The sequence below is a fragment of the Sinocyclocheilus grahami genome, unplaced genomic scaffold, assembly GCF_001515645.1.
Source record: "Sinocyclocheilus grahami isolate Dianchi unplaced genomic scaffold, SAMN03320097.WGS_v1.1 scaffold95.1, whole genome shotgun sequence".
Taxonomy (NCBI): Eukaryota; Metazoa; Chordata; class Actinopteri; order Cypriniformes; family Cyprinidae; genus Sinocyclocheilus; species Sinocyclocheilus grahami.
In genome coordinates, this window is record NW_015505274.1 from 1,577,180 (window position 1) to 1,601,838 (window position 24,659).

The following is a 24,659-nucleotide window of genomic DNA, read 5'->3' on the forward strand; positions in this document are numbered from 1 at the left end:
TACAAAAACCTTCACTAATAATATAATTTGTGAAGGAAAATATACATTTCAAAAATACATTTTCACTAGTGATCAGGGACCTCAGCAGCCCAAGGTACAGTGTGACTACAGTATGTCTAGTAGAGTTTTTCTGCTTTTCAGCTGCAAATGTTAAAGGGGTCATATGATGCTTTTTTAAAGATCATTATTTTGTGCATTTGGTGTAACAGAATATGTTGACATGCTTTAATGTTCAAAAAACACATTATTTTTCAAATACTGTACATTATTGTAGGTCCTCTATGCCCCGCCTCTCTCAAACGCTTCGTTTTCTACAAAGTCCCTCCTTCCGACAAGCGCAGTCTGCTCTGATTGGCCAGCTGACCCAGTGCATTGTGATTGGCCGAACACCACAAGCACTCGTCGGAAATGTAACGCCCCTTACCATAATCGCGAGCTTCATCTTTCAGAATATATATATTAAATTTTAAATTTGAATTTTAAATATTTAGGTATGATTATGGATTCTAACTTAAATTTTAAAAAACCATCACTCAGTGGCTTCATCCACTAGACTAGACATCATGAGCCTGAGTTTCAGACTTTGCTTTGTCTCCGAGTAAGTTCTCTGAAGGTCTTTCAAAAGCTGCTCAGCAAGAGAAAGCAGAGATGAGCCCATAATGCACCTGAAAACTAAAATAACCACGAGCATGAGTTAATTGCATATTAATTAACGTTACCGTACGTGATTTTAAACTTTGAAAGCATATCAAGGGGATCTGTAGTTATATCATGTGGTATTTAGTTACATATTAGTTAAATCTTTAGTATCTTTCTTTTACACATCTGTAAATGTGGAGTTCATGGCAATGTTATCTATTTGCATTAAAGACAACTACTAGAAAACGAGCTAATTAGCCAAACAGTTGCTTTGTAATGTTGAGAAAGTGTTCATATTTGACATTTGTCTAATACAAGGATTTGTAAACTACCTGAAAACCAACCAATAACATCAACACCTAGACTAACTTCGAGACGATTCGAAAGCAGCTTCTAAAAGCATCAGCTGACCGAATATCTGCTGAATATGTAAATATTCAACGTGCAGCGACACACAAATGCAAACATTTACCGTGTTTATGTTTCCCGCACCTCGGTACGCTCTTCTTCTTCTTCAGTAGTTTAAATGGTGTATAGCATACTGTTGGTTTATAGCGCCACCTACGGTGCTTAGTGCAATCGGCATGGCCAATTCATTCTTTTAAAGGGGTCATATGATGCGATTTCAAATTTTCCTTTCTCTTTGGAGTGTTATCTTATGGCTGTTTGAGAGAAATTTATTATTATTATTATTACTACTTATAAGTGGTCTTTGACCGCTTTAAGTAAAGTAGCATAAGAAAAATGGCAAGATATGAGACTTATAATACATTATAACTATGAGAAATATAATCCAATGTAAAAGTGGATGCAACGTGTTCATTGTGTTATAAATCATCATACTCTTAAAAGCTATAACCACAAATAAGTAAATATTATAATATATTAAAACTGTTCTTATGAATATTCATGAGATGATACAACATATTATAAAGTTTTTTTATAATGCATTATGCATTCATTAAAATGCCTTAAGAATACCCTTATAATGTATTATAAATACTCGGGCTTTCAGTCTGTGACTCGCCTAAACCACCGCCGTCTCTCCGTTGTGTCGGCAGAATCCGCAGGTGTCTCGCGGGGTGCGCAGGTCGCGGCTGGAGGAGGCAGAGGTGCTGGAGGCGCTGCTGGTGGAGCCGGCTCTCATGAAACCCTCTGCGGGTGTCCCACCCTCAGCTGAGGCTCGTCCTTCGTCGCGATGCTCCAGCAGCTGCGACAGAGTCCTGCGGAGATCCATGTAGTCGCGCCACAGCTTCTCGCGCTTCTCGGTCATAGAGGAGGACTGCATCATGTCCGGTTTGAGTCAGGTGTGTGTCACCCATCATCACCCCGATCTATTTTTAGAAGAATCGTCTAAAGACCCCAGACAGGAATGCGTTCTGTCTGGGGCACTGAACACCTGGCCCGTGCTTGACCGAGGTCGTCACAAGGTCACTAGGGTCAGGCACGGCTCCTGTTTGTGTTGATCGTGTCAATTACTGAGCAGCACGTGCCAGACGGAGTTCACGTGAGCGCTGCTGTCTGTCTGTCTGTCTCTTGTTATCATTGTAACTTTTTCAACTAGTACATGCCAACTTGTGCTATTAAAAATAAGTTGCCAGAACCTACCAGTAAACAGCCTGACAAAATCTAAGCAAACAACCCTCACAAAACTAAGTTTATTCAGAAACAAAAACTAAATTAAAAGCTAAGTTTACATTTAGATTCCCAAATGTGTTTTTCTTTTCTTTTCTTTATTGCTTTTGTTAACTTTAAGGTTCAAGTTTTTTTTGTTTTTTTTTGAGTTCATGTAATGTGTTATTTGGAATATATACACCAACAAACATTTTGAGACCATACACTCCAGGCTGGGCCATCTTTGATTTATCAAAAAAGATGATCCTTTTCTGTTATCAAAAATGTTGATTACACATGTTAATTCATGTAATAATCAGTGAATGTCAGTTTATTCAAAGAATGCGAGTAGAATTAGTGAAGTTTCAAGTTGGCTCACTTTATCTTTTGAAAACCATATTCCATATGTTATAAAAACAGCCTTCTTCCATCTTAAGACCAAGTGCCACTGCACTGATAGACAACAGAGTACAGTATGTCACTTCTCAGATGTTCCAAGACCGACAAATGCCGATCCAACATGTTCAACCAGTGAAAACAAGTGCCAACCAACAGACAGGGATAACGCAGTGTCACGAATGTGTCTGATGCTGTTCATCGGCGCCTGTCAGTGCGTTGTGAATTGGCCTTTAGTAACATTGCCAAGACGCGGAACATGATATCTTTTTCTGGTGCTGAAAAGCAAGTTCATGCATTCCTCTAGATTGGATTATTGTAATGCACTATAGGTGCTTGTCCTGCATCCTCAATAAACAAGCTACAGTTCAAAATGCAGCTGCTAGAGTTCTTACTAGGGCAAGATAATATGATCATATCACCCCGGTTTTATCATCTCTACACTGGCTACATATTCAGTTCAGTATTTATAACAAAGTATTACTGCTTACTTATAAGGCCTTAAATGTCCCAAGTATGGAAATAGTACACTTACAAGTATGCTACTTGTACTGTACATTGACATTAGTACAGTATATACTTGGAAAATATGCTTGAATGTTACTGAAGTTTACTTAATAAAAAATTAATTTCAAGAATATTTATTTTTGTAAGGGGAATCAAGCGTAGCGTTAGTTCTGGCAGGTCACGTTAGTCAAGCTCACATCAGCTGACCTTCAGCTGATCCCCATCTACCTATGGGAATATGACACCCATCTAAGCATTCATATATAAGGTCCCTCAGTATTATCACAAGTTTTCGCATTGCTCAGTAGCTAATTACCCTCCTCCATCCCCAGCTCCTCCTCTGTCAGTCGGGATTCAGCCTTCTGATTCTCCTTGAGTCAGACTAATTCTAAAATGTGTACATAACATGATTGAACTTGAACAATATCTGCAATACATTTATGTTAGTTCTGTTCTGTTTACCCTGGGGGGTTATCGCTGCTCTCCCTGCTCTCATCCATGCTAGGCTGCATGGATGCGCAGGGAGTTCTTGCCCAGAACAGAACCATACCGCCAATCCAAACTGTATGCTAATTGTCAATCATCTTTGACGATAGTGGTCCTGACAGAAGTAATGAAACGGCCAAATCATACATATGCACAGATTATATCACAATAAACATGGGACACCTCTCCCCAAACTGATATTTGTATAACTAAATAATGAGTCAGTAAATCATTTCTATATGGAGCTCACACAGAGGCATAATCATGCTGAAAAACTTTGATACATTTGAGCTAAAGTTGTGTAAGCAATGTAGCATGTGGCCATTCAACACCTGCACTTTAATTCAGTGTTATTGGCTTTGTTTATGCTTTTTATAAGTATATGTCATGCTGTCCAATATTGATCCGTTTTTACAGCTAAGCATTGTTTACTGTGGATTTACTATCCAACAAGTCACCCCACATAAGCATATTTAAGATATTTGACTTCAAGTAGACCTTTTAATAAAACAAAAACTTGCTGTGCTCAATGTACACTTTTATTTATTTTACTAAAAACGGGGAAAAAAGGTCACATCAACATTTATCCTTGTTAATACAGTATACTCAATATCTTTCCAACAGAAGTAAAATACACCAGTTTTTAATTTCCTTTTATATTAAAATATCAACTAGTCTGCAATCTAACAGTGCTTATGAAGTACATGTCACTGGCTTTATAGCAGAAAAGTTACATTTTTCCCTCTGCTCTGCCAGTGGTCTTCAGCAGCGGAGTGATAATAATAATAATTAAATAAAATCAAAATACAAAGAAGAAATTGAACATTTGTGTTATCCTGCCAACTTTTTATCTGACAAGCTGAACATGCAAAAAAAGGGCAATAACACAGATCTTTCTACAGAATAAACTGAAGTATCACCAGACCCTTCAACTTGCAAAGGTGACAGGAGATGATTTTTCTCCAAATCAAGACATAATTTTGCATTTTTCCAAGTATAATCTCACTACATTACACTGGTCCCAAAAGCTGGCTGACTTAACTGTTAGTTTCTCTCTTCTACTGTATAATCAAGTCTATACTGACAGGAAGTTAAAATGAATCAAAAACAAATAGACCAAAAATTGCAAATGAAACACTCTATAGAGTCTCAAAATGTACTGAACTGTACAGGCACAATTAACTCATAATAAATAGGGCAATTTTTGGCCTGGATGTACTTGGACAAGGAAGGTCTGGGATTTCAATGTTTTGCCCAGAAGGAAACATTCGCAGCATGAGATTTGCTCTTTCTCTCTCACATAAACACACACACTCACAGCTCAGTGTCTTCATATCACATACACAAAAGCTTATGAAACAAAACAAAACAAACAAATAATATTTATAAACATGTAAATGCTGAGTTCACTTCCAGCTGCGGGATCACTGAACTGGGCTTCAGAGGAGATGCCACAATGGATGCAGACATCCCAGCATGCATCTGCAACTCAGACGAACCAACATCCCAAGACACAACCTTCAGACGGGACGGTGCATGATGTGTTTGACGTGTGTTTGTGTTTGGCAGGACACCTGTGTGATAAGTGCAACATTTGTATAAGGTGATGCTGAATCCCGGGCTCGCTCGACATGGTCCTCCTCTCGCTGCAGTTCTTCTCCGCACTGGAGCGAAGCTTAAGCTCCCATTACACATGAACACGACTGGAGACAACAAACGCAGGGGAGAATGGCCACAGTCTCTCTCTGTCCCCCCGTTGGCTTTGTACACAAAAAAGACCATGTTTGAGAGGAAGGGAGTCTGTTGTTGGAGTTAGACGTCAGTTGAGAAATAGAGTGTGTTCTTCTTCAGCTCAGCGAAGGATATGGGTGGATGCTGCAGGTAGTACAGCAATACCTGAACCTGTGAAGAGAGAGGAGGATTCATGACACTAACATTCTCAATCATATGTCAAACTATCAGCGCTATTCACCCACACCACTAGATGGTGCTGCAACTCCTGCATGAATGCCACTGTGAGTTTAGTCTGATGAACAATCTGGAAACTGCTACTCTTTAGCATGGAACAAGCCATATCTACGTTCAGAATTGGTTCTGACTGAAGAAAAGGGAATGAGCAAAACATCGTGTCCTAACCAGAGGCCAGATTATTTATAATGATAATAATAATAATGGTAGTTGTAGTAATAATACAATTATTATTATTATTAGTAGTAGTAGTAGTAGTATTAAGACTAAGAGCATATGAGCATCATCATCATCATTATTGAGATCAAGAAAGCAACAAACTAATAACAGTAGGAGTAGTAGTAGAGGTATTGATAATACAATTATTAATAATAACAGGGTGGGTGTATGACTTCTGATTGTCTTATGTTGTGTCTTGACGCATTTCAGTGGAAATTGGTTAACCATGGAAAATTCTCATGTCAGAGCTGGTTATGACTTTCGGCTCAGGCCGCTTGTTCAGTTTCTGATATATCATGAACAATCAATCCATCACGGCAAACATCAACAGTCAAAGTGTCTCTTCAGATCCACTCACACAGCAAACATGCTGCTTTAGATGAGCAACACATGAGCGCATAAATGCATGAGTGAGCTGAAGAAGCCCAGTGCTCTGCTCTCAGCCTAAGGGCGGTGTGTTATGACAGAATGTAAATCAAGATGATGGAATAATCACAGACCACATCAGTATCACTGTAATAATGATGAGTGCTGATGTGCATCTACAAACTGTCAAACAAGCCAAACCACAATGCATTAACTGATATATGATATATCCATGCTGGGAAAGACTCCAGAAGTCGTTTCCAGTCAGTGTAAAGCACTGAGTGAGCAGTGAGTATGTAAGCCAGGACTGACCTGTGCCATGACATCATGTGACCAGATGTCAGAGGCCAGTGTGATGTGGGCCTTACTGATCTCCGACTCTGACGGTCTCAGCAGAGTGGGGCCAAACACTGTGGCCAAATTATGCAGAGACATCTTATTGACCGGCTCCTTCTCTGCCACCCTAAAATGAGAGGAAACAAACACCGATACAAAACTGAATCACATCTTATTAAACAATCATGAAGTTGAACAGAGTTTCTAATGACTCGACACGTGTACTGTAGCTCAAGTGTGATGTATAGAGTTGTCCAGCAGGTGTCTACAGTGAGCCGTGTTGTTAACTAAATCCAGCATGTGCCGTGTGTGTCTGTGATGTGATAATGGGCAGTAGTTGGAGTTGGCAATATGGCCTCCAGAGAGATTATTTGTGACAGTGTTTATAAACCTGAGGCCTTGCTAGCTAATTGCCGACGTTTCAGAGATTCGTGTGAATTGCGACAGCAGTTTCACACTAACTAAAATAAAACAGAACCCCGGGCATTTATGATGGTGACTGAAATGATGTTCGTATGAAGCTGCTGGCTTTAAAGAGTCATTGTCAACAACATTACTCAGCTTCAGGTATTGTCTTCCCTTCATTTAAATATTTATTTCAGTTATTTCAGTCTTTAGTGTCACATGATGCTTCAGAAATCCTTCTCATATGATGTTTTGGCGCTCAAGAAACATTTCAATGTAGGAAACGGCTGTTTTCAAGAATTCGTTTTCACTGCTTAGTATTTCTGTGGAGACCATGATGCTTTCAAAAGAATGCGGTAAAAAATAAATAAAAAAGAGCAGAAAAAACTGTTTTCAACATAATAACTGAGTACCATACAATTGACAATAAATCAGCATACTAGACTGATTTCTGAAAGATCATTTGACACTTAAAACTAGAATAATGACGAATTTGTTGGTTCCCATGAAGAAAACATTCTAATGATAAATCATACTAAATTATGTTTTTTGAAAATGTAAAAATACTGAAAGCTTTCTGTAAGGGTTGAGTATAGTGGTAGGGTTAGGAGATCGATTATACAGTTTGTACAGTATAAAAATAATTATTGTCAATTAAACATGGAAACCCAACACGAGTGTGTGCTCTTACCTCTTCAGGTGTTCCAGTAGAATGAGGAATGTGATGAGATTTGGGTCTGGTAGTGACCGTAACAGATGCATCATGCAGTTTTCTTTTGCTGCAGGATCTGATAGAGCTATAATGAAGAGGAGTTTGATAAAGTGGAGTGTTATAACACATCTAAACATTCTAAATGACTCCTATTTGCTACTAATCACGCAGTGCTGCAGTTTTAAATGTGAAAGAGATTACAGATGAAAGGTCATACCAATGCCCTCCATGAAGGCCGGGTACAGTCGGTCTGTGAGAAGAGGTTCTGGCAGCTCCCTGAAATACAATTTCAGTGTCCCTGCTATGGCATTAATGTCCATATCACTCAACATCATCAGGATATCTTTGGTATCTGAGAGAGAGAGACAGAGAGAAAGAGTGAATGATTTGCCATCACAACAAACGCTGCAGGAAACACTCATGCAGGCTGAGTAATAAAGCTCCCGGTATGATATATGACATAATAGTGAGTAACACATGTATGCTAGCTGAAGGTACAGCTCTGGATAGTCCCTACAGACTATGTGTGTGTTTGTTTACTGAGCCAGCTGACAGCTGGAAGGGGTCAGACCTCTGCATGGCCTTTCCCACAACACTGCTGCTGCTTTTAGACTCAAGACACAGGCCTCCCACTGACCTCACATAACCAGAGACAGAGAAAACAGCGAAAGGAGACTGATGGGAAAATCAAAGAAAAATATAAGATGTATTAGGAATAAAGGAATGGAGAAAAATCTGACTAAAAGGGATCTGACTTAAAAAACGCTGATGCAAATTGCCACCTCTGTTCCCAGTCAATCAGACTGCGAGGTACCACCCAAAATGCCACCATAACCAAATCACAAAATAAAAAAACAAAGGCTCATTTGGTACTTTTGCATATATAGTAGTTGTATGAGTATGTGAAGTGTAACTGGTTAAGATTCTCTTACTGGCGTCAAATGCAGCTTTGAGGGCCTGGATGTCTGTGGCCACTCCAGAGATCCTGTAAATGCCCACTTCATCAATCCCTCTCTTCTCCACCTCCTCAATGCACTGCCGCACAATGTAAGGCACCTTGGAGCGTTCACGCCTGAGGAACAGCAACAGGCAAAATCATTGTACATTATGTAAACATACAGGGAGAAACTATGCAGGCTTTGACAAATGTTGTTCAGTAAGGCTAAATCCACCATAATGATGAAGTGTATTGATGCATTGTATTTTAAATATTTTAAGTCTGAAATAATGACAGTTTTTTTCATCCATATTGTGACATACTGTAAATCCGAAAGTAATGGATTATCAAAAAAGAAAAAAAAAAGTAGCGTGGGGACTTGGTTCTATTAATCAGTTGTTGAATAGATTTTGAGATGGAGCCAGATCTGAAAGCAAGCTTGCAGAGGTGTGGTTTAAATGGACTAAATGATGGGAGAACTCTAGCATAGAACGTCACCAGAAAGAAGTCATTTTCACCAGAAGGTCCAGTTATGACATATTATTAATTAAGGTAAAAAAAAAACAAACAAAAAAACAAACAAATGCATGGATGAACTGTTCACAATAAGTTTAGTAGCATGCATTTAGAAAATAAGCCAGCTTTAAGACATGACATTTCACTCACTTTGTTACCACGCTGATTTTGACCCCAAACACGCCACTCTGTTTCTTAGATGGCGTTCGCTTCAAACTTAAGTCCCGACTTGTAAACTTCATGGAAAACTCCACTTTAATCTGAGAAGGAACCATAAATGAGATAAGTCACAAGAAACTAAGTGTAGGGCAATAATGCAAAAAGTATCAATATGATTGATGAGAAATAAATTAGTACCCCATTCATTTCTATGACGTCCATATGCCAGTTTTTGGACTGCACAGTCTGTGGGTCCAGCTGTAAAGAGACAGAGAGAAATAAGTGTGAGAATTACTTCATCGTTAATGCAATGCAATGCAAACACTGTGGCCTCACAGAATATTGTCACAGGTCAAAGATTAGTTGTGAGAGACCACAAAAGACCAAGAGTGCTGGAGGATTATTAAAATAAGGCCGGTGAAAGAAATCAGAAAAATATTTCAACAACGAATACTAATAAATTGCCTCCAGAAGGAAAAAGCCCTGAGGCTCAGAAAACAGCCACAGTTTTGAGTATTTCAGGAGAAAAGCTGTTTATCAGGGTGCATGAGGGTATTTCAGGTTTATAATGCAATTCTTTGAGCAATATATCAGTAAACGCCTGCATTGTATGTTAAATTGCAAATGTATTTATTTGTTCACAATACACATAGTTTCAAAGCAGCTTTAAAGAAAATCATCATGCTAAAAGTTTATAATTTCTTAATGCCTTATGGTTGCATAGTTTACATTTTGCAACAATACAAGCAATCAAGCAGTTGAGATTTGCTATATAGTATGTCTGTTTCTACACGCAAAGTCTTTATGTGAACATTTTAAACCTACAACAGTGGCTTATTTTTATCTGTCCCCCTCAAAACCATTTTGCTATTCTATCTAAAAATTCCCAGCCAGTCCTTTCTATAAAAAACCCTGAGAAAGTCACAGTAGATTTCTTCCCTTGTTATTGCATATCTAGACTGTAAATGTGAAAGTTAACTGTACTAAACTGCTGCATGAGCGCAGGAGTCCAGCATGGATGAATCAAACCTGTTATATTCAGAGATCAGGCTATTTCTGTCATATATCCCATTGAGTGTTTGGTAGTTTCCTTAATTCATAAGAAATCACACTATGATATTTAGGTGCTTTCGTGCTACTGTCCTATGAACATATAAGGAAAACCACTCTAGACAAAATCTGTGCTGTTTCCATTAACACACACAACTCTCTGAGGAGAACAGACTTAGTTACACTCTCTCACATACACACCAGTTTCCCATGCTACATGCCACAGACAAGATGGATGATGGGAAGGGCTATCTAGGGAGGACCCCCCACCCCCACCCCACAAACACTCTTAAACTAATCTGTCAATCAAACCCAAAGGTACACAATAATAAACAATCTGACAGTCTGAACCAGTTACTGATCACTGTTAGAAATCCACTAAATATGCTGTACTGATCTAAACTGAGACTCAATCTAAACCAATTCCTGTGCATGTGCATTTGATTAAACTTCACTAACAATCAACATGAAGTTGGCAGACGCATGAGGGAACACAAACAGCACACATGCTGACAAAACCGCCATAAAATTAACATTTACAGGAAAACATGAATAGGTTGAATAGCTTTTTATGGGAAGGTCTGACCAGGTCTGTCAAGCACATAAAACTGCATTAGCTTGTATCACTAAAATCTATTCTCTCAATACAATTAGTGGGCAATCATCATTACTGATGCTGTTTGTACACATATTAGGGCTATAATGAGATTCTTATCAGATATTTATGGAATGCTGCAGCCTTGTTATTATCCCACTGCTAAACCAATATGACATGTTTACACCAATCACATTAACAGGCTAATAAATGGCTATTTTGAGCTCAGCAGTTAGGATTCAGGGAGTCTGGTGTTCACTGCGGTTCTGAGGTTAATCCAGATCAAATTATCTGACATTTAAAAAAGTGTACTGACCTTGACAGAGTCATGAGGGTCTGCTCTCTATTGTATTTTATTTATTTTTCTTTACTGTGTACTTTGATTTAGCAGACATAATTTATTTATTTTTTTTAGAATTTGTGTCATCATAAATCACAATTATGTCAAACTATTTAAGAAAGGTTTTTTATTATAGAATATATTTATTCAAATCATCATAAATCTATTTTTGAATAATCTAAAAGATCTGGACAACTCCTTGACTGATAAACTCTGAAGTCATATGCATGTCAAATCACTTGTAGTTGCCATTCTCTTTATGAACTATTAATGAAAATAACAGTATTTATCACTCCAAACACTCTGACAACCGTATTCTTCTGCAATATGAATGTAGCTGTACAGATCCCAAATACACATGCTACACATGCCCTTACTTGAGCCATTCTCTAACCTTCTGGTGCTTCTTACAGTACTTCATTAAAAATGTATGAAATCAAACAAGTCCATGATATGCCAAGAAAATCCTTTAATACAGCTAAACGGCTTACCGTCACAGAGACTCGGCTTGTAGTCACCTCATCTGCCCAAGTGCTTTCCTCCCAACTCCTAGTAAAGGTCCGAGGGGATTTCACCTCACATCACCCCACAAACACCACTTTTCCCTTTCCTCTGGGAAATCTCAGAGTTTGGGATAAAAGAGCCCAAAATGAATGTCTATGGGATTATTTTAACAGCATACTCAATTGATTCCCAATAAACCGGACTGGATGATCATTTTAGAAGTGGTGTGAAGGTCAGAGTGGAAACTTGTTCTCAGCATGTACCAACCATCTTCAAGACTATAAGTGAAGTGAGTGAAGTGACATGTGGCCAAGTATGGTGACCCATACTAGGAATTAGTGCTCTGCATTTAACCCATCCAAAGTGCACACACACAGCAGTGAACACACACCCGGAGCAGTGGGCAGCCATTTATGCTGCGGCGCCCGGGGAGCAGTTGGGGGTTCGGTGCCTTGCTCAAGGGCACCTCAGTCGTGGTATTGAAGGTGGAAGAGAGTCCTGTACATTCCCCCCCCCCCCCCACAATCCCTGCCGGTACGAGACTCGAACCTGCAACCTTGGGTTACGAGTCCAACTCTCTAACCATTAGGCCACGACTTCCCCCAGTACACCAGTCAATAGTACTGTATCTTCAATGTCCTCATTTAACTGCTCAGGGACTTGTACAACAAAACAAAGATGGGAGCTCCTCAGCTCTGAAATATTTTGAATTAAGAGCATCCGTGCAGACCTGAGAATGAGGTTTATGTTTTCTGACCCAAAAGCTTTGAAAAGGAGACATGAGTTCTGAGGAGCTCTGGTCCACGGCAACCTCAAACAATCTCTCTAATAACAGCCACATGAAAAATCTAGAAAACGGGATCAATCACAGAAATATACTTTGAGAAAAAAGGGTAACACTTATCATAGTAAATATGTTATTACCTTATTACCATGTAACATGCTGAAAAACCATTTTAATTATCACGGTACATATCCAGAAATTATTACCATGACACATATCGCAAAAAAACACATGCTATAACTACACCTACAAAAAAGTATTCTTGGTATTCTTGGATGTACCATGCAAACACCATAAGACATAATTTAACGACCTTGGCACAATTTTAGACACAGAATATTTCAAAGTACCATTGTATTACCATTTGATTCAACAGCATATGGTATTACAATTGTACATGTCTAAAAAAAAACAAGGTATTACCACACTAGATGCCTAGAAACCATGTGTTATCATGAAAAAGTGGCTTAAATTATTACAACACATGCCCAAAAAATTATAGCGTTCCCATGATACATATTGAAAAAACATGGTATTATCAGGGTAATAAGAATTATTTATTTACAAATGGATGTTATAGTTAGTATAGAGCACTGAACTTTGGAGATACTGATCTCCATTCTGTTCTCTTCCTTCCTGCCATCTCGTTCTCTCTCATTCAGCACGTCCCCCACCTCCCACCCCGTCTCCCTCATCTCCCTCTGTTCTGCCAGCCTGCTGCTGTACGGAGCAGGAACACAGTGTTCTCTGGCCGGCCTCTCTCTGCTCTCTCGCTCTCTCTCTCTCTCTCTCTCTCTCCGAGACTCGAACCTGCAACCTTGGGTTACGAGTCCAACTCTCTAACCATTAGGCCTAACGACTTCCCCCAGTACACCAGTCAATAGTACTGTATCTTCAATGTCCTCATTTAACTGCTCAGGGACTTGTACAACAAAACAAAGATGGGAGCTCCTCAGCTCTGAAATATTTTGAATTAAGAGCATCCGTGCAGACCTGAGAATGAGGTTTATGTTTTCTGACCCAAAAGCTTTGAAAAGGAGACATGAGTTCTGAGGAGCTCTGGTCCACGGCAACCTCAAACAATCTCTCTAATAACAGCCACATGAAAATGTGTGTATATATATATATATATATATATATATAGTGTAGTGTAGAGCCTCACAAATAGCTCTGAGAAGAGCCGCTGACTGACAGATTGCACATGGTTCAGCAAACTAAGGTTACACTGACCTATAATGACTGATGCATTGTCATATTATATTCCCATGGTTTAACACTGAAATGTACAACATAGAAGTGAGTAATGATGTTGAAAGAAATGAACACTGTTTTCAAAAAGGATGCATTAAATTGATCAAAGGTGACAGTAAACATATAGACATTCATATTCTAATTAATTTTCTCTTCTAATTCATTTTCTATTTATCAAAGAATCCTGAAAAGTACATAGATTTTCACAAAAATATTGAGCAATTAGTGTTTTGAACACTAATAATAATAATAATGAGACATTTTTTTCTGCGCAGCAAATCAGCATTTTAGACTGAATTCTGAAGGATCATGTAACATTGAAGACTGGAGTAATGGCTGATGAAAATTCAGCTTTGCCTTCACAGGAATAAATTACATTTCAAAATATAATAAAATAGAAAACAGTTATTTTCAGTTGTAATAATCTTTAACAATATAGCCGTTTTACTGTATTTTTGGTGGTCTTTGTGACTATATAAATCTTTTCAAAAAATCTTACCAACCCCAAACTTTTGTTCTTTTTGTTCTACAGCAAGAACAGGGAAATAAAATGATGAGACTGCAAGCTCATTACATAATTTCTTTGTCACAGCACTCGGCAACAGTGCAGAAAACTATGCCAAGAGTATTTTAGAATCTGTCAGCATTGGTAGAAGAATTCGGACATTGAAGAACCAATATTGGAACCAAATGTCATGAAAAAGTCATGAAAAAACAGAAAATGGAATCAGTAGGGACCAGCTCGCAAATCCCATCTCTACACAATTCTATCTTTCAGAGGTTGCTTCCTTGAAGAAGCCAAAACAGTCAAACTCATATTTTATCCAGTATAACATCCAGCTCCAGTGTACTGTCAGATGTTCAGACGGAGACGATTTATGTGATTGGTGTAGCTCTGTGCTCGTCTTCCTTACATGAAGAACCTCGGTATTGCATAATAAAGCCTAACGTATTGCTGAAGAAGTAATGTGACTCATGTTGTGAGCAAACATGCACAAATACAGCAAAAACAGCTTGTATTTATGCTGCTTAAGTTTATACTGTAAGAACACACAGGCTAAAAATGCAGGCTAAAGCACTAAAATAAACACGACAAACAGCTTTGTTAAACAAGCTCTCAGTGAAATATCATGCTCTGTTCCATAACGTCCTGACCAACCTATTTATCAAGACTATATGACACGCTACAGCCAGACACCCAGCGTTACCCTTCTTCACACAACTCTCCGTAGCATGAGGCCAGTAGTTACAGCTCTTAGTCTGGAGATGTCTTGGCATTTGCAGGAGAATGCGTGTTTGCTCAGTGTGTGGTGTGGGAAAAAGCCGTAATTACTGTGGTATTCAGAGGTTGGTGTGGAGGTCAGACTCATGTTTGCTTTAGTGTTCTGATGCATTGGGCTGATGTCACAGGCTCGGCCTGCCTGGCTGGACTGAGCCTGTTCCAGTAAACGTAACTTAATCACACAGGAAATGCCAATAATCTGCTGACTCATAAACATGGTCATCAATGTCATGCTCACATCTCTTTTACAATAATCATACATATTTTTGTAAAACATATTCGAAGCCCCTCAATATTAAACACAACACTTTTATGAGCAAAGTACTGGTGGTATCATGGTACAGTGACAGTATCAGATGGTAATACCATAGAACGGATATATACCATGATACTAAATGATTATCATATACAGTATAGTGTACCATTTACAGTAATATCAAAAGTCCCAGGCATTACTACAGTACTGTATGTTTTTATAAGGGAAGAACACAACAGCATAATTATAAAGCAAAGTAATGCTATTGTGTCCAAAAACAAATGTTTTTGTTTGTGTGGCTGCTAAAAATGGAACTAAAAGTAACTACAGAAACTAAAAACAACGACCCCAGGAGACAAGAAATCCAGTTATCGTAAATACTCTGAAAGTTATGGAGCATAAGATATATTTTTAACAGATTGTCGTTAAAGCAGTGACTGTTAGATGCTAATGTCTCTGTTGCTAATAAATGCAAGCCAGTTAACCTAAAAGAGGACAGTGTCATAAATCAAGCTAAACATCTGTTAAAAGAGAACCATGAATAACACAATTCCTCATGGACCCATTTGGTACAATTGCACAAATCATCATGAAACAAAACGTGAAAGAACTACTGAATCAGACACAAATATTCCAAAAGCACAACCATACATTTTTTAACATGACACAATGGCGTACACTGGGCACTGTAAAAATAAAGTGTTACCGAAACATCCAAATTACCATATTGTTCACAACAAGGTACCATGGTACTACCACAGCACTTATTTGTATAAAGAGGAAATCCAAGCAGGTCAACAGCTGTTGTGTCCAGTAACGGACCTCGCCATCACCCTCCTCCACTTCATTAGCCCAATACGCAAGGCCTTGTGAGGGTTCAGCAGCCCCTCATAGAGGTCTGGTGCCCTCACACTGGCAGCAGAAGATTTATGTAGGTGATAAAAGCATCCATTAGCATATAGCTGGCATTTAAAGGCCTTTAAAGAGGAGCAGGGTTCATCAGTGGTTCAGTCATTAGCATGTTATAACCTGGAGCACCCTTTGTGAAGCAGCATAGGCTGGAGAGAAGATAGTTACAGCAGAGGATGGGTTCATCTCTGGGGACATATTCTTCTTCTCGTGAATAATACATCTCTTTCACACAGACCCTCCCTCCTTCTGTTCTTTCATTCCTTTGAAAGGAGGAACAATTTCAGCATTGCCACAAGGGGCACTATAGTGAGCATTAGTGTGGACTGTCTTCTTAAAATCAGTTTTCTCTTTCAGGTCAACTACTATCAAATGCAACAACAATTTACTAAATACAGTATACTGGCACATGCTCCTTGAGCATTAAGGTTTGCTAAAGGGGTAGTTCACCCAAAAATAAAAGGTCTGTCATTATTTACCCATCATTCACCCTCATGCTGTTCCAAAACTGTATGACTTTCTCTCTTCCGTGGAGCATGAAAGAATTAAATGAAAGTCAGCTGGGTGCAATGTTAATCTATTATGTTTCACAGAACAAAGAAAGTCATACAGGTTTGAAATGACATGAGGGTGAGTAAAAATTTTGGGTGGACTATCCCTTTAAAACCACAGTGAGGAAAATGTGCTCATAAAATACAGATGTATTACACTTACAATAGGTTGGCAAAGTATTCACATCTGTGCTTGCATAATGATCAGTGATTCTCAACTAGTTTTGCTTCAGGACTAAGATTTTATATTGGATTTTACATCAAGTGGCAATCCAACACACCATCAAAATTGTGTTCAACTCTACAAAAGTTCATTCTCAGTCAATCATCTATATAAATTGGCTAGTGACTGTGGTTGGCATCTTCCAGCGAGATGCAGGAATTCATATGGATTTTAGCATGCATTGGTTGTAACCTTTTTATTAAATGTGTACACTTGGTAATGTGCACATAGTTTTGGACACTTCTACAAATGTCTGTCCCCTCACATAATGCACTATATAAGGGTATGGGGGGGAGGGGGGGGGGCATGATTTTGGACACAGCCTATGTTTCTGGCCTGAGAGGTTGAAGTTGAGTGTGTTCTGTTGAGATTTACGTTTATCAAATGAAAGCGGGTCTGTGGAGGTCAGACATAAGCAGGTCATGAGACAACACTGGGATCATTCATGACCATATCAAAGGAACACACTCATACAGATAACCACACACACTCTCTTGGCCACAAAGACTCACTCAATATTCAGTCAATGAGACTGGCCATCTGTGAGAGAGTTCACAAGTGTGTTTCAAAGCATTTTAAAGTGCAATGACTGCAAAATGGGGTTTGTTTATAAATGTAATTGGCAGTAAGTGCCAATTATGTGTGTATCTATTACACCTGTGTCTGAATATGAGCATATATGAGTAACTGTCTGTGTCTACCTACAACAGTCTTTATGTGTCAATACCTGTGGGAAGACAAAGACAAGGGTGTGTCTGTACAGTAAATGTACATGATTTACAGACAGAATTAATCCTATAAAGGAGTATGCTACTATATATCTGATACCACCAGAATGATGTTTGAGAAACAACAGAGGGAGAGGAAGTCTGAGAAAGACAAAGCAAGAGACAGAGAACTTCAAAAGAGCATGTGCTCGGCACATGGAAAGATATGGGTCTTCCTTTGTTGTGTATTAATAACAAAAGCTATTAACCTAAAGTCACAGTGATGTTTGATACAGCTACATCTGAGGGGTCTTTGTCTGTAATCTGACTATACGGTCAGTCCTGGGTCAGTGGATCAGGAAAAGCACTGACCTGACTGGGCAGAGGACACATACAGAAATACAGCAGAGGCTAAAATGCTTTGTTCTTATAGCCAGAAAGACTATGCACACCAATTACTGCTCAAAGTGCTGGCAGGGCACATACCCCACGTAGAGAGACCTAGATTTCGCCAACTCACATCGTCACACGAACACAAACACACACACGCAGCTGCACACCTACTCCCACAGTCACAGGCAGACAATTTTCTTTAGAATTTTCTATTCATCAAAGAATCCTGAAATTTTTTTTTATCACAGTTTACAAAAAAAAATAAAAATAATTCAGCCACAACACTGACAACAATAAGAAATGGATCGTGTGACACTGAAGACTGGAGTAATGAATGCTGACAATTCAGCTTTGCCATCACAAGAATAAATTACATTTTTAAAAGATATTAAAATAGAAAAATTAATTGCAATAATATTTCACAATTGTACATTTTAAACTGTATTTTTGGTCAAATAAATGCGATCTTGGTGATAATTGTGGGAAAAAACCTTAAACTTCAAACTTTTGAATGGTATTATACAGTATATTTATTGAAGTATACACTGAGAAGTCAATGAATTGAAAATAAAATTAAATACGAATCCTTAAATAATGTTATTTTCAATTGGGATGTCTATCACAATCACACAAATCCCCTGCAGTTCCACCATCAAAACCTCTGTCTGTCTGAAAAATATTGCATTTTGATTCTGCCTCAATGAATAAAGATTCATAGGTTCATTTAGAAACCGTGCTCTGGATCTACTTCGTCCTATAAGAGCCTCTGCAAATGCATGAGAATAGCTGTTGTTGTAATTATGAATAAAAGATTATTCAGTGGTGTGTGTGAGAGTAAAGGTGTGATTAATTGACCTCCATCAGTGGGTGGGTGATACTTGCCAGGGGCTCTGAGGACAGCAGGTTAAAGTGATAATTAACCTCTAACTGCAGCCAGACCCCCCCCCTCATATTCACAAAACACACACAATCACTACAGCCCAACTAACATCTAAAGTCCAACAACACTGAACACACTCATTCATAAAACGAGAGTGAACAAACCACCAATGTACAAAAGCAAAGGAAGGATGAAAGGCATACTTCTATTACTATTATTTACCCCCAACATATATTTAAACGTCTCCATGTTCAGTAACTTTGTAATATAATCTTCTGAAGAACGAAACGTATACAGGTGAAGAAGAAAGCAGGTCCAAGATAGAGGGAACTGATCTGCCACAAAAATGCAAACACCTTTCACAAAAATAATTTTATAGGATTAACATTCTGCTTTTCGATTCCATAAACAAACAGCATGATAAAGAGCAGATTCTCAGACTGAGAACATGAGAGCAGAGAGAGGATGTAACAGATGGAGAGAGAATGAAAGAGCGAGTGACCTTTTGTCGGAGCAGTTTACTGCGCACACGGCCCCACAGTTTGGCACCGGTGTTGGTGTGTCTTTTGATGGTTGATGGATTGTCCACGCAGCAGTGCTGCTCCACGCGTTCACACACCGAGTTCAGATTACAGTCCGTCACCACGATCTCTGTCATCCTGACTGTGTTCCTCTCGCAGCCGCGCACTGGGAAAGAGAGGGGGGGACCTGATCCCCAGAAAACCAGGAGAACGATTCCCAACGGAAAAACCAAACTCTTCCCAAATTCTTCACAGAAAACCGATTGTTTTGTTTCTTGTTTCTTTACTTGGAGTTTACAAGACAAAATTCTCCACTTCTTGTGTTAAGTGCTCTCTGAGAATGAAAAAATGACTAAAAATCAGCAGAGAAACGAACCCTGAGAAATAAAGGGCTCATTTATGGAGAAAAGTAAATATTGCCATGGTTTTGTCTTTTCTCAGGCTTAGTAATTGAACTATAGATCCTTCAGTGGATGTTAAAGTAACTCTCTCCCCTGCTGCTCTCTGCTGTGCTCTTCTCAACATCTGATCTCCAGAAAACCCAGAGACCGAGAGGAAGAAAGAGTGGGAGGAGAAAAAGAGAAAGGGAGGGAGAGAGGGAGTGGGTGAGTTGATTCTATCACCAAGCAGTTTTTAAGATGCGAGACGGAGGGAGAGACATTCTTTGTGTGTCGAGTTACCTCAGTATCTCACCAAACGTGTCAAGAACATTTCACCCCCAAATGAAAAGAAAGAAATATTATTGAAAGAAATTATGTTTTGCATGAAGAAAATAAGATTTTTTTATTGTGACATTTTATAACAAATTACATTCCCACAGTCAGATCAGTATTATGCAATAAATAAATAAATAAACAAACAAACTATGATGTGTAATGCACATTATATGTAAAGCGTGCAAAGTGTAAAACTGTACATATAATATACAATATAATTTTGGTATGTATACGTTTTTTACACTAAAAATTAATACATCAAGGATGAACTAAATTATTCAAAAAGTGAAAGTAAAGACTTATTTCTAAGTCTTATTAAAAAAGATTTCTATTTAAAATAAATGCTGTTGAATTAACACTGAAATATTAAGCAGCACAACTGTTTTCAACATTGATAATAACAAGAAATGTTTCTTGAGCAGAAAATCAGCACATTAAAATGATTTCTGAAGGATCATGTGACACTGAAGACCTGACTAGTGGCTAATTTAATAACATTAAAAAAAATGTTACTGACCCTAAATTTGTGAACAGCGGTGTATATATAATTATTTATTTATATTACATTCATATTTATATTCATATTATTTTTTTACAGTAATAAGAATCACTGATAATAATTAGAATTACAAAAAAAGGAGTAAAAAAAAAAATAATAAAAATAAAATAATAATTTAATGTAAAACATACTTAATTGTCATAAAATTAATGTTAATTATACAAAAATCTTACTGGTCAGCTTAAGCTTAATTTTCTTATTTAACTTCTTATATTCCTGTTTTGATTTTGGGTTGAAATTTGACCTGGACAGATTTTCTTCACATTAACCCACAAACCTCAGTAAGTGACTGAACCACCATGCTCTCTGCTTCACTTCAATAACACCACAAATGCAAAGTTAGAGACAAAATACCCTTAAAGGGGTCATATGATGCTTTTTTAAAGATCATTATTTTGTGTATTTGGTGTAACAGAATATGTTGACATGCTTTAATGTTCAAAAACACATTATTTTTCAAATACTGTACATTATTGTAGGTCCTCTATGCCCCGCCTCTCTCAAACGCTTCGTTTTCTACAAAGTCCCTCCTTCCGACAAGCGCAGTCTGGCTCTCTCGTGCTCTCTCTCTCTCTCTCTCTCGCTCTCTCTCTTGCGTGGACTCTCTCTCTATCTCACTCTCGCGCGAGCTCTCTCTTGCGCTCTCTCTCGCTCACGTACACACACACGATGTGCAAAACTCCGCATTTGAACAGTCAATAGCAAATACTTAAACTAATAACAAAACATACTTGCAGTAGCGTCAGTGAACTCAAAAACATTTCATCATCTGACACTACTGTTACAGAGCACAATCTCTGCTTCTGTAATCTCTGCAGTGTGTCACTGGGAGCCTGAGGTGGCCGTGTCTTGTGGGTGTTGGTGTATATATGCTGGTTATGTAAGCAGGAGTAGTATTGTTCTACATCTTCTGTCCTCATGCTAGTCTCTAGAGCTGCACGCAATGGTTCCTACCAGGTAAATTTGCTCTGCTTCCTTCTCTCTCTTTCCATTTGTCCTTACGCCACCTTTGCATCCAAATCTCATTTATATTGCATAAGACTGGAAAAATCACTGTATTACTAGTTCTTTGTAAAACCTCACAGGTGCTGCAGGCGCTGTGCCTGGTGTATGTGAACATCAAACAGGTGTACTAAAAATAATGCCGTTCTAGTGCTAGACCATGCAGTTAAGCACATCCAGTTACCCAGGATTCATCTGAACACGCAATGTTTCAGGCCTCCATGGAATCAGCATCCACAAAACCCTGCAGCACTTCTCAAAGTTCCATGTATTCCCTGCCTCCTGTGTGCTAGTTTCTTAAATATTTTGGCTAAATTGATTATGCTTTCAGCTACCAAAAATAGTACTGTATAATACTCTCAGCTCTGTGTAACGCATGTTTAAATTCATTAGACAGACTTCCATAGATTAAAATCAGCGTAGATAGATTCCAACTGCCTTGGAAATATCACAACACAGTGGTCAGACTTTCCAATCACCTGCAAGAAAAAGTTCCAGTTTAACATAGTGAAGATGTTGTTGGTTTGTTGCTTGTTCAAGGCTGTCTAAAAGCTCTAGCTAGCTTTGCTAAGATTGTCTATCAATTCAAGACTCATAATCAATCTGGTAATCCAGTGAATCGATTAATATTATTTAATAGACCTGAGCTAAGATGAACTAACAATGAACAGTTGTATTTTTACATTAACTAAAGGGACTTAATGTAAAGTGATACCAAAGATTTTATTTTTTAAGATATTTATTATTATTATTTATTAATGGATTTATCTTGTATTTTTATGGTCGCCAAAGTTAACTCTAAATCTGCTCTTTGCTGTTTTATTGGTAAAAAAAGTGATATGCAAAATAAATTTGAACTGAAAATTTAACATCATTTTCTTAAAAAAAAAAAAAAATTCAGATATTTTAATTTCAGCTTCAATAATCCATTTAATATCACATTTTCATCTCACGCAGTATAAACTGGTCTTTACACAATGTATATTTATATTTTAAAAGGGGGTCATCATCAAATTTGGTGGTCACTAACTTCAAAATGTTTGAAAACCCCTGATTTAGATTACCTTGCAACAGATAAAGACCATTAAGTTTTGGCTTTGATCAACTAGAAACCATGTAAAACCGGCTACCATTAGCAGGATTCTTGCTCTATGTAGTGTGTGTGTGTGTGTGTGTGTGTGTGCATACTGTGGTGGTCCAATATGTGTACTAAACCATATGGAAAAATGATGAGCTATGACCTGAATATATGATAACATTACTGACGTGTGCATACAAAAATGTTTTAATGCTAAAAGCTTCAGATTGTAGTTCTATCTCAGTCTGACACAAGACTGATAAAGAGTGAATTAAAGGCAGTGAACGTCTGATACACAGCAGCGCGTCCTTGGATAGTGAAGATCTCAACCCATACTTTTAGATTTGGCATTTTGCTACTTCTTATTGAGAGCAGTAACAGGAATTTAAATGCCAGATTTAAACTTGAATTTCCCAAATAAGCAGCACAGCTCAATGTGTACACTATCAGGCCAAGGTTCTGTTAATAAAGTAACTCTTAGAAAATTCATTAGAATTTTTATGTATTCCTTCTTTAGATAAAGACCAGTGCACAGCATGTTAAAAGAGCCTCCAATCTGAGGGCACGGCTTTGGCCCAGGGCTGCTTTGGAGAAGACTTAATGGGCCAAAAGGAGACACAGGGATTGAAACGGCTGCAGTGTCAGTGATATAATTACCGATTAAGATGCGTTGGGTGTTCTCGGCAGTTTGAGCGCTCTACCTCTCTTTCTCTCTGCCTCCAGAGGGTTGTGGTAAGAGGGCATGTAAGAACACTGCGACTGGTTATTTTTAAAATAGAGATCAAATGCAGCAGACTCATTCAGGTTATGCGTCATCATTCTGAGGAAAGAATGTTTGGGAAAAAAAGGCGAGGCACTTTAGAATGAGGCAGCTGGTCTTAAATGTGCTGTAAACACGTATTATGGGATGCTTTAACAGTAAAGCCCTTGTTTCCACCATAGTGCATCTTTTCTCCAGAAGCATCATGCTCCTTTAGAGCCAAGTGGATTATGAATACAACTTACAAAAGTGTAGCGTCTGGACCACTCCAACACACAATATATATTTTGTTAGCTAGATTTCACAAATACTTTGTAACACCCCAGGACGCCAGAACAAGACCCTGGTTTCATGGTAACCCGATACATTTACAACCTTGTGGAATGCGAGCCGACTACTTAGCTGCATTCTCCAGAAACAAAGGGACACAAATGCACAGGAGAAATGGACTTTTCTACTAATTAATTCATAGGAAAACCTTCTTTGAATGAACACCCATTTTCTTCAGGCCAGTGTGTATATTATTGCTGTGTTGTATTTAATCTGTTGTATTATAGACTATTTTTATTCATGCTTACGATAAACCACTCATTCATATAAGTAACTATTTCATGTCTAGTATCTATGAATTCGCCTTCCTATGATCGAAACAAGTGTGTATATTATATGCTGATACCTATGCACTATGCGTCATCGTTCTGAGGAAAGAATGTTTGGGAAAAAAAGGCGAGGCACTTTAGAATGAGGCAGCTGGGCTTAAATGTGCTATAAACACATATTATGGGATGCTTTAACAGTAAAGCCCTTGTTTCCACCATAGTACATCTTTTCTCCAGAAGCATCATGCTCCTTTAGAGCCAAGTGGATTATGAATACAACTTACAAAAGCATTATTTTTATCTTAAAGGGGTCCTATTATACCCTTTTACAAAGTCTTGATTTGGTTTTCGGGGAATTCTTGAATAGGTTTTCATGCTTGATTGTTTTAAAAACGCATTATTTTGCACGTTCTACATTATTGTGGCATCTCTCTTCCCA

The 24,659-nt window shown here is 38.2% G+C and overlaps 2 protein-coding genes across 5 annotated transcripts in view; both read right to left on the reverse strand.

The window, feature by feature from the left end:
* The window catches only part of LOC107587732 (zinc finger SWIM domain-containing protein 7-like), a 39,442-nt gene extending 38,306 nt beyond the window's left edge, over nt 1–1,136 (reverse strand). The window contains exons 1-2 of the mRNA XM_016275615.1: nt 1,112–1,136; nt 583–672 (exon numbers count right to left, since the gene is read on the reverse strand). Coding sequence (XP_016131101.1) covers nt 583–658 — 76 coding nt within the window. The 5' untranslated portion in view covers nt 659–672; nt 1,112–1,136. The remainder of the gene's footprint in view (nt 1–582; nt 673–1,111) is intronic.
* Nucleotides 1,137–4,167: 3,031 nt separating this feature from the next.
* The window catches only part of abr (ABR activator of RhoGEF and GTPase), a 204,014-nt gene continuing 183,522 nt past the window's right edge, over nt 4,168–24,659 (reverse strand). For all 4 annotated transcript variants that reach the window (XM_016275538.1, XM_016275539.1, XM_016275541.1 and 1 more), the window contains 7 exons: nt 9,459–9,518; nt 9,252–9,361; nt 8,581–8,720; nt 7,866–8,000; nt 7,628–7,733; nt 6,508–6,658; nt 4,168–5,544 (listed from right to left, as the gene is read on the reverse strand). In XM_016275538.1, coding sequence (XP_016131024.1) covers nt 5,455–5,544; nt 6,508–6,658; nt 7,628–7,733; nt 7,866–8,000; nt 8,581–8,720; nt 9,252–9,361; nt 9,459–9,518 — 792 coding nt within the window. In that variant the 3' untranslated portion in view covers nt 4,168–5,454. The remainder of the gene's footprint in view (nt 5,545–6,507; nt 6,659–7,627; nt 7,734–7,865; nt 8,001–8,580; nt 8,721–9,251; nt 9,362–9,458; nt 9,519–24,659) is intronic.